The 11,470-nt window shown below is 37.8% G+C and overlaps 1 protein-coding gene across 2 annotated transcripts in view; it reads right to left on the bottom strand.

Moving 5' to 3' along the window:
• Positions 1-370: 370 nt before the first annotated feature.
• Positions 371-11,470, bottom strand: part of LOC126417079 (annexin B10) — a 103,481-nt gene continuing 92,381 nt past the window's right edge. The window contains exons 6-9 of one of the 2 annotated variants that reach the window (XM_050084976.1): positions 10,834-10,906; positions 1,130-1,303; positions 873-1,054; positions 371-673 (exon numbers count right to left, since the gene is read on the bottom strand). In XM_050084976.1, the coding sequence (XP_049940933.1) occupies positions 617-673; positions 873-1,054; positions 1,130-1,303; positions 10,834-10,906 (486 nt within the window). In that variant the 3' untranslated portion in view covers positions 371-616. The remainder of the gene's footprint in view (positions 674-872; positions 1,055-1,129; positions 1,304-10,833; positions 10,907-11,470) is intronic. The other variant, XM_050084984.1, reaches the window with a different exon arrangement.

Below are 11,470 nucleotides of genomic sequence, written 5' to 3'. Positions count from 1 at the left end.
AAACACAGAAAATAAAAATCCGTAAGTTATTCTGATTAACCTGTGTTCCAGTATCACATTTAGAAAGGCCACTGACATCGGATGATACATCACATCAGAAAAATCTTTGTGAATATTTGGAGTCTATAATGTTGAACATGCAGTCAGTTTCAAAAGTGTTATAAAGAAACTCATTAGAAGGAATTTCCTGTTCACCAAGAGATTCAAATTCACATTTATGATGATTAATACATATTACAAAATAATAAAATTACACTCTTTTACAAAATGTACATGCAAAAGTGAAGCAATTTTCTAACTCTCCCGTTGTAATGTAGTATTTCGTCGTGATAAAGATCTGAAACTGGGTATTCATTATAATGAAAGCCTATTTAAGCAAAATGAAAAATTTATTTTGCCTTTGACTGGAAACAAGAACTTTTAAAACATTTTTTCATTTAACAGTTCATCTGATACATTTCTTTGGTACACATTCAGAGATTTACCACAAAAAAGCATAGTAAACTGCACACAGTGCAAGACAGCCTCACTCTTGGCAACTACAACTAATAATGAACACACAGATCATGAGAAGTTCAAAATTTTTACAAAACATGTTGCTTACACTATATTATCTTCAAGGTCCCCCAATCAAAGCCACAAGAGCCCTCTTGTAATCACCAGAAGTGTCACTCTGTAATGAAGATTAACATCTAAGTCAGCAGCAATTCAAAAATTAAGAGAAAAATCACTCAATTCTGTAAATTACAAATACGATGAAATCTGGAAATCCATAACACCAAATATTTTTCATAGAACTAGTTTGTAACCAAGTTGTTGGCTGCCTCCAATAGTTTGAGACAAAAAATGTTTAAACAATACAGAAATCATACCTTCACTGCACTTTCCAGTGTTTTATCATAAATTCTTTCATATTCTTTCTTTATGGTTCCCAGATCAATTTCACTACGAGAGACAATAATTCTTATCAATGTTTTATCGTCCGTGCCTGCTCCAGCAAGAGCATTGTGCAAGCGTTTTGCAAAATATGCAGCAGGACTTTGCACGCATTCCACTAGAAAGTCAGGATCCAAAATTAGTTACAAAATATAATCAAGTTACACATTTGACAAAATATAATATAAATTACCTAAAGCCATCATAGCAAGCAGCAATTCTCCTGAAAGCTCAGACTCCAGAGCCTGTTCAATTGTGCGGCCGGAAATGTTTTTGTACTCTTCAAATATTAGCCGTAGTTGGGCAAAGCTCTCATGGGCCATAATCCGATTGAAGACCTCTTCATCTGTCCCAAGCTTTAGCTCTCCTACATCAAGGGAAAAATTATTTTAACATAGTCTTACTTCACGTGTCAATAGAATTGTCTACAACACAAACTCACAAAAGACCACCTATAGGAAATGCATTTTATTGGGCATCTGCTGTCTGACTACATGACAATGAGAAATTGTGAAGGTAATGGCACACACTCAAACTACGTAATAGGTAGAGGAAGTAGTTCTTATGGATATTGGTATTTTGTTACGCTAATTCAACCGATACATGATTACAAAATTTTGTAACTGTGGTAGATTAAAGTTTGCATTGCTTTCAGGAGACCACCCGAGTGCAGTAATTTGCAAAACACAATCATCATCAGGTGATACCAGTAGGATGAACATCTTTGCTGCATCACGACTCCTTTTGGCAGGATGTCCACCAGAGTGACATGGTATGTTGCAACATTAAGCATGCATCTAGCTTGCAACTTCCGAAGGAACACACAATTTAATGTGGCACTGCTTACTGGACTGACACGACAATATCACATATGGCATGCCACGCCACTGTCAGATGAATGTGGAACATTCCATGTTCTATGTGCCATATCTGTTATTTGTCAAACTTTATGAACATTGACGATTTGGTTTCACAACAGTCTGCGAGAGGGGAAAGTAAAATAGATATTCAACTCTTTAAACAACTTCACACCCAGTTAATGAGCAGTATATATGTGGCACATTAGCTGTGTGACAAAGTTCTGAGAAATTCCTATGTTTACACACTTGTTGGCATGTTGCATCATGCTTTTTCTGACACTATCTAGCAAACAGACAAACTCACTTGAAATTACATAATCTTTGTAAGGTAACAGGGGATAATATGGCACTCTTTCAAGTCATTTAAAATTTAAAGCACAGCAGCAGAGATAATATGCTGGGCAAAATAGACCAGAAAATACTTGTTTTGTGTTTTGATGGACGTTGTAGTTCCATTGGATAGTGTTTTGGTTTTCTTTTAATTGCAACGAATTATATAAGTGTGGTGATTATTTGTAAAATTATATAATGTATTTAGATTTAAGTATTTAAATATTATAAAATATTGTAAACGAATTGTGGCCATGTTTAGCGATTATTTTGACTACTGTAGTGTCATGTGACCCGACTCAGGACTGTGGATATGAGCGGGAAAATCGTGGTCTTTTGTCGTTGGCCGTTGTGGTGGTGAGTTTGGAGCGGCAAAGTGCCGCGAGTGCAAGCATGGACGCCAGGGTATGCGAAGGAACAAAGTGAAAGTGTGTGGGTGTGAGACGAACAGTGTACGAATTGCACAGATTATTATTTGTGAACTGAAAAATGCATGGCCACAACATTAAAGTGTTTCTTTTGAATAAATAAGTTTCAATCTGAACGTGTATAGTTCAATTCACTGCTCTTCAAAAGCCAGTCAATATCAGACTCAATAATAGGGGCGCAAATGCAACCGTTTACTACCAACCCCCTTTACAGATGAGTCACGTGAAAAATAGGTAGTAAACGAGCCCGTGTTCAGTTGCATCTTATGATGTGCAACTATCAACAAGATTGATCAAATAATGACCAAAATTTGAAATTATATGATTTCTGAAGTCTTCCCAGCATGACTTTTTGATTGGTTGATGGATACCGGGAAACTTGTCTAATATACTCATTGTTGGTATAAAGATAAACAATGAAATTGTTAATAACTTAGATAAACATGTTGAACACACAAAATGAACAACCAATGGGAAGGAAGGAAGGAAGGAAGGAAGGAAGGAAGGTTCACATTTAATGCTCTGTTGACAATGAGGTCACTAGAATGGAGCAGAATCTTGGTTTCAAGTAGGGGGAAGGAAATCAGCTGTGTCCTTTCAAAGGAACATGCATCATTTGCCTAGAGTGATTTGTAGGGAAATTTGTACTCTCGAATGTGAGTTCACTGTGCTACTTCGCTTGGTGATAAGAATGTACTACTTGTGGCAGCACAAATTTTAATTTCTTCCATAGTGTGACTAAAGATACTTTTCCCATGTTTGTTTTCTGAACAGGCAAAAATAGCATTAATCCATTTGCACTGCCACATGATTAACTTTGACAATTATGTTATTCACACAAACAGTTTTACCAGTGGAAAAGCAAAAACTACTGTTGATGGCTAAAGCAAAGAGGACAACACTCAGGACGCAGCCTTGAGGCCCCCTGTTCTCCTATATAAAGGTGTCTGACAAGGTTGAACTGACACACACACACCCTGAAAACTGTCTTTAAAAATTCCTGAGGGAAATGATGCAGGCAGTCTCAGAAGCCCCATGTTTATAGAGAACAGGGGATACAAATCCTCCAGCACATGTTTTAGGCTTCTTCAAATCAAAAACATGGCCAGTGTCTGGTATTTCCACAGAAAACTGTTTATGATAAGGGTTGACAAAGTGACGAGGTGGTCAACTGCAGAACAGTATGCATGAAATCAAAGTTTTGCAGTGGTTAGTAGACTGGGAGACTTATCACCATACCAACTAGCCATGTATTGTACATTCCATCACTTTGCAAACACAGCTTGTAGCTGGTGAGAGAATTGGGGAGGTAGCTGGAAGGAAGATGTTTGCCCTTACCAAGCTTGGGGATCGGTATGTCAATGGCTTTATGCCAGCATCTGGGAAACATGTAATTTGCCCAAATGCAATTGTATGTATGAAGGAGAAAGAATGCGTCCGCAAGAGAAATATCCGATCATCATCTGGCCCTGGGGCAAGAGGGGGGGATGAAGCGAGGATCATCAAGCTCCTTCATAATAAAGACACACTGAAGCATACACATTTCTGAGAGAAGGATATCACCTGAGCTGCCTCCACTCGTTTCTGAGGGAAGAAGGCAGAATGGCAGTGAGTGGAGCTCAAAATCTCCACAAAATAGCTGCCCAAAGCATTGGAGATAGCAATAGGGTCCACAAAGACATCTGCTATGACCAGGTTGGATATCTGGGAATGAACCTTTGTACCAGATAGCTGGTTGACATTTCCTCACATGACAAGAGTAAGTGAAACTGTTGAAAGAACTAGTAAAGAAATTCCAGCTAGATTTTTGCTATCCCAAAGAATATAACACTGCACATGCAAATGTTTATAACTAATACTGTTCACCATCATAAGATCACAAAAACGCACAGAGCACATCTCTGTGTGAATAATGTCCTGGCATGCCCAGTCCACCACAGGGGCAGGACATAGCACAGTGTAGGAAAAAATGTGAGATATGGAACATTCTGCAGCAGTAAGGACTACATTCATAAGGTATTATGTCATAACAAATGGGGAATAACATTTATTGAATGTCACCAGGGAGGAGTAAAGCCTCCAGTCAGCCTTAGAAAGCTGTCAACTGGGTAGGAGTCAGCAAGCGGATAGTGCACAGGAAATCGTCACTTGGGTCAGGTCAGAGAAAACAGTACAGTTGAGACAACAGGTGAGCTGGGCAGTTCAGAATGAGAGGTCCAAATGGGAATCATTGCGCATGGAGTCTGAAAGGAATGTGGATGCTCCACTGTTAAGGCAGATGAGGTTAAGTTGACTGAGAAAGTCAGCCAAGAGGGAATCTCTGACAGGTTCTTGAAGAGCTATTTACTGACATAGGGGTTTATACAGCTGTTAGCTGTTTAGCCAGCTGGTATGAGGGTGTAAAAATGTTGCTTACAGTAAGTCCGAGTTGCCTTTAGGCCTTTGGCAGTGCAGCAACAAATAGTGAAAGGTTTTAGTGATTTCTCTTGGCATCAACTGGTATAGAAGCACTATGATCTTCATGTAAGTTTTACATTTTGCAATTTTACTTTGACAGTGGAAATAGTGAAAGCACTATTTCTGCTCTTTCCGTTTCTGTTTCCAGGACCCTTGTATTTGGTGAAACAGTTTTAGTGAGTGCACAGTAAATTTCTCCCCTGCAACAGCACTGGGGAGGGTGGCAATTACTTGTTTTACACCACTGATGAAATCTGCAACATTTATAGCAGTAGATGCAGGTCAAAATTGGGTCTCTTTCCTAGAGCTGGTATCGCTATGTTGTTTATACCAGCTTGTCGATTTATGATGATTTATCACTGCTCTGTTGAAATACAAGTGACTAACAGTTTGTTCAAAGTAATGGCTTAACTCTCAGTGAGAATCTGTGCTCAGCCAACTGAAAAGTCACAATATCAGTCGAGAAATATTTTTGCACTAGATGGAAATGCCAGAAAGCAATGAGGAGCGGTGTGTGCACCCAGTATTCAGCCATAATATCCCCTGATCACTAACTCATAAGGTTTGTTGCCAGATAGTGAGGAAAGAGGTGGGGAGTGACAAGAGTATGAAGAAGGCATGATGCAACAAAGACATTCATTCATTCTCCATGTATCACCTGAAGATGACAGCAAAGTATGTTGTGTCTCACCTGCCTCCCCCTTAAAACACACACACACACACACACACACACACACACACACACACACACACAGTTGATACTGCTATTCACAAACATGGCATCACCACTGCCATGTGAACTGCAGAAAGATAGGTCCCTCTCTTCACAAGATAAAGAGCTGCATGGGAGAGACTAGTAAAACTAAGCCAAAAACACTATTATTACACCAATTAAAATAAATACTGAAATAAGTGAGAACAAATAACCTTAGTTTCTTGTTTGAAAGCCACCATAAACATAACCTAAAGTGACAAAAGTCATGGGACACTACCTAATATTGTATTGGACCTCCTTTTGCTTAGCACAGTGCTGCAACTCAAGGTATGGACGGAACAAGTGTTAAGTCTCCTGCAGAAATATTGAGCCATGCTGCCTCTATAGCCATCTCAAATTGCAATAGTATTGCCGAGATTTTGTACATGAAATGACCTCTCGGTTAAGTCACAAATGTTTGATGGGATTCATGTCAGGCAGTCTGGGTGGCCAAATCACTCAAATCGTCCAGAATGTTCTTCAAAATAATTTCGAACACAGTAGCCCAGTGACATGGCACAGTGTCAGAGATAAAAATACCATCATTTTTTGGGAACATTAAGTCCATGAATGGCTGCAAGTGGTCTCCAAGAGGTTCAATTTGAGCAGAGGACCCAGTCCATTCTATGTAAACACAGTCGGCACCATTACAGAGCAACCACCAGCTTGCACACTGCCTTTTAGACAACTTTGATCAATTGCTTCATGGAGTCTATGGCACACTAACCCTAGCATCAGCTCTTACCAGCTGCAATGTGGACTCATCTGACAAAGCCAGTTTTCCAGTAGCCCAACTGATATGGTCACGGGCCCAGGACAGGTGCTGCAGGCGATTTTATGCTTTTAGCATAGACCTTTCAGTCTGTCTTGTGCCACAGCCCATTAATGACAAATATCGCTGCACTGTCCTAAAGGATACGCTTGTTGCGTGTCCTACACCGATTTTTGCCTCTATTTTACACAGTGTTGCTTGTCTGTTAGCACTGACAACTCTACACAAACGTCACCGCTCTGTAGTTAAGTGACGGCCATTGACCAACGTAATGCCTGAAATGGTATTCCCTAACAACTCCAGAAATAGAATGTCCCATGCATCTAGATCTAAGTACCATTCTGCATTGTAAGTCTGAATCCCCGTCATATGGCCAGTCACATCTGAAACCTTTTTACACGACTCAATCAGGTACAAATGACAGCTCTGCCAATGCACTGCACTTTTATACTGTATGTACATGATACTACAGCAATCTATGTATGTGCATATCACTACCTCACAACTTGTTACCTCAATGTAAGATTAGATTAGTTTTTCATTCCATAGATCCATGCTGAGGAGATCCTCGTGGATGTGGAACATGTCAATTTTTTAAATTTTTTTTTAAAGCTGAAATAACAATACTAATAGTATGAATATATACATCATTTGTTTCTATTAAAAAATTCATCTATGGAGTAGAAGGAGTTGTCCACTAGTAAGTCTTTCAGGCTCCTTTTAAATTGATCTTTAGTTGTAACTAAATTTTTTATGTTTGCTGGCAAATTATTGAAGATGAGTGTTCCTGAGTAGTGGACCCCTTTTTGAACTAATTTAAGTGCTTTTAAGTCCTTGTGCAATCATTTTTGTTCGTGGTATTGTATGTATGAACTGAGCTGTTTGTTGGAAAAAGAGATATATTATTTAGGACAAATTTCATTAAGGAGTAAATATACTGAGAGGCAGTAGTTAGTATACCCAATTCTTTGAAGAGGTTTCTACAGGACGTCCGTGAATTTACTCCACAAATAATACATATTACACACTTTTGGACTCTGAAAACATTTATTTGACTTTAAGAGTTACCCCAAAATATTATACCATATGACATTATGGAACGAAAGTAGGCAAAGTACGCAAGCTTTTTCATTTTTATGTTGCCTATGTCTGCTAACACTCTAATTGAAAATACAGATTTGTTAAGGCGTTTCTGCAGTTCTGTGGTGTGCTCCTCCCAACTGAATTTATTATCAAGTTGTAATCCCAGGAATTTAAGACTGTCAACCTCTTCTATCTGCTCTTCTTCATACTTTATGCATATGCTGGGTGGAAACCTCTTACAGGTTCTGAATTGCATGTAGTGAGTCTTTTCAAAGTTTAATGTCAATGAGTTGGCTTTAAACTATTTATTAATATCCATGAAAATATCATTAGCAGATCTTTCTAGAACTACACTTTACATACTATTTATTGCAATACTTGTGTCATCTGCAAACAAAATGAACTCTGCTTCTGGCAGTGTAACTGATGAGAGATCATTAATGTACACAAGAAAACGCAATGGGCCCTAAGATGGATCCTTGTGGGACACCACATGTAATTTCTTCCCATTCTGATGATGACTGATGACTTAATTCACTAGTCCCTTGCACTGACACCCTTTGTTTCCTGTTACTGAGGTATGACTTGAACCATTTTGCAGCACTGCCCGTGACACCATAGAATTCTAATTTATTTAAAAGGATGTTGTGGTTCACACAATCAAATGCCTTTGACAAATCACAGAAAATACCTGCTGCTTGTAATTTCTTATTTAATGAATTAAGTAAGTACATTTTCACTGTAGGTGTAAATAGCCTTCTCGATATCAGAACCTTTCAGAAATCCAAACTGTGTTCTTGATAATATGTTATTTGTGGTCAGATGGTTGAGAAGCTGCCTGTACATTACTTTTTCTAAAATTTTTGAGAATGCTGGCAAAAGTGAAATCGGTCTGTAGTTTGATGGTATCTCTTTATCCCCTTTCTTGAATAGAGGCTTAACATCTGCATATTTTAGCCAGTCAGGAAATGTCCCAGCAATAATTGACTGGTTACACAAGTAACTTAGAATTGTACTAAACTCACAAGAACATGCCTTAATTAACTTTGTTGATATTTCATCATAACCACTAGAATGCTTTGTTTTCAAAGATTTTATTATGGAAGTTATTTCTTTTGGTGAAGTGAGTGACATTCATATAGCTGAAGCTATTTGTAAAGGCTAGTTTCAGATATTCAAGGGCATTATTTACTGATCCTGACAATCCCATTCTATCAGTAACAGATATAAAGTACTTGTTAAATAGATTTGCCACACTATGTCCATCAGTTACGAATGTGTCATTTACCCTTAATGCTATTTGCTCCTGTTCCTTTCTGGTTCTACCAGTCTCCTCTTTCACTATATCCCATATTGCTTTTATTTTGTTCCCTGACATTGCTATCTTCTTCTCGTAGTGCATTTGTTTAGATGTCTGAATTACTTTTAATATTTTACAGTATTCCTTGTATTTACCTAAATCATCAGTATTGGAGCTATTCTCGGTAGACAGATACATTTTCCTTTTTGTCTTACAGGAAATCTTTATTGCTTGTGTAATCCATGGTTTTATTATAGACTTCTGTTTAATTTGATTAACTTTTAGAGGAAAACAGCTTTCAAACATGGTACTGACATTGTTCATGAATGTATTATATTTTTCATTCATGTCATGGGCACTATAAACATCTTTCCAGTTCATATCTTTGAGCAGTTTTCTAAAACACTCAATTTTTGGTTGACTGACTACTCTCCTGTACTCAGAATTAGAAGTCTTGATAATCTCAGAATTTACATCTAAAACAAGGAGCTGCATGTCATGATCTGGTAGTCCATTACAGGTTTTATGATCTGATTTTGTTCCTTTGATTTGTCTATAAAAATGTTATCAATGGCTGTCCTTGAGGATTTAGTGATCCTAGTTGGAAAGTTTACAGTGTGAGTTAGATTGAAAGACAACATTACTAACTGCAGTAAATGTTTACTGGAAGATTGCATTAGAAAATCTATATTAAAGTCACCAGCAATCAAAATTTCTTTGTTTCTTCCTGTTAAACAACCTAAAAGAGCTTCTAGATGATTTATGAATAGATTATAATTTCCTGCAGCTGCTCAGTAAATAGTTACTATTATATAGGATCTGTTATGGAACTACTTCTGTTGCACATGCTTCTAGATGCTGGTCTAAACAGAATTTATTAATGTGAATGTTCTTGAATTTATGGCAGTTTTTAATAAATGTGGCAACTCCTCCATTCATATCTACTCTGCAGAAGTAGGAAGCTAACTTAAATCCTGAAATGTCTAACATATCTATGCCAGTGGTCACTTTATGTTCAGAGAGGCAGATTGTGTCAATTTGGTTAGATGAATTCATTTCATCAATACAAATGAGATACTGCATACTAATGGGATTATAACTGCTTTGGCGTAGATGAACTGGCAGTTTCTAATTACTTTCAGTTGAACATTGTTTAAATGGAATCTGTATGCTAAAATCTGACTCCTGTTCATCTGTTTTCTCAAACAGAGTGTGTCTGCCAATCTCTCTTAAAACTCGTTTTCTTTCCCCCTTCCCTATCCTAAAAGAGGCATTCCTGTGACACCTGTGACCACTTGATTTTACCACTTGATTTTACCACTTGATTTTACCACTTGATTTTACCACTTGATTTTACCACTTGATTTTACCACTTGATTTTACCACTTGATTTTACCACTTGATTTTACCACTTGATTTTACCACTTGTGACAGTGCCCACCGACCCGACCCCCCCCCCCCCCCCACTTACGTTTTCTGCGATCAACAGACAGTTTTCCCTTCCCTTTCCTATTGAGGTTGTGACCCTATATCCGTCCTAAGCAGCCACTCCAAGTTCACCCTCCTGACGGAAGAGCTCAAACGAGGCCGATCGTGTCATCTCTACACAGACACAAATCCCACACTCTTATGCTTTGTTGCTGACCTGTTATAGGATTGAGACAATTATTTTTATGATCATTCAAACTGTCACCAATGCATTTTTCCTAAATTTCTCTTGTTTCAGAAGAGGGAAGCCCCTTCCACCTTTACTCACTATGCACAAAAATTTGGGTATCTAGAATTTAATGTAAGTGGATTTTTCAGGGATAACCTGTAGTTCTAAGACTTTTAAATTATGAATGCTTAACATATACTCAATTTACCATAATTTAAACTTATAAAAGTTTAAAGAAATATAAAGAAGGTTGTACCTGCAGCAATGAGTTGTTTAGCCATGGTAACTGCAAAATCCCTACTTGGTGGATAGCTCTCATCCCTTGTATCCTGAAATCAATTTTTGTTAACACAACAACCATGTCCAGTTCTTCGATGTATGTTGTGTCAGCACAGTTAAAGAGCTTGACAACTGCACCCCAGCTTTCAAATTTGTTACTGAAGCAAACACTGTACACAGTCAGCATTGTGCAGAAAGCAGTTACATGTTACTTTCTACAGATTAATTAGAAGTTTTACAATGGCCCATAGAGTTTGCATTATAATTATACATGCATTGTTCCCCATCTGTTTTAAGGAAAAAAAATTGTGTGTGGCTCCGATTTTCATCTAAGATTTTATTTTTACTTTCATCTTTCGGAACACTGAACCAATAATTAATGCCTTTTGGTTAGAATGAGTCAAGCAAGTATTCAAGTTTCTGCTTTTAGGAGTCATTCTCGTGTCAGCCTAGACATTCTGAAAATTTCTGACAGTCCAGTTTTGTAGGTCATGCTTCAAGTTATTGAGCCAAGCAATAAATGTTCAGAAATCCTATTCAGTTTGAATCCAACCATATTACACTGATTCAGAAAGTTTTTGCCGTGTTTGGACATCACATTACTTTCTACTGCT

Source organism: Schistocerca serialis, chromosome 1, assembly GCF_023864345.2.
Source record: "Schistocerca serialis cubense isolate TAMUIC-IGC-003099 chromosome 1, iqSchSeri2.2, whole genome shotgun sequence".
Taxonomy (NCBI): Eukaryota; Metazoa; Arthropoda; class Insecta; order Orthoptera; family Acrididae; genus Schistocerca; species Schistocerca serialis.
The sequence above is the reverse complement of the archived record's forward strand: the minus strand, read 5'-3'. Positions and strand labels throughout refer to the sequence as shown.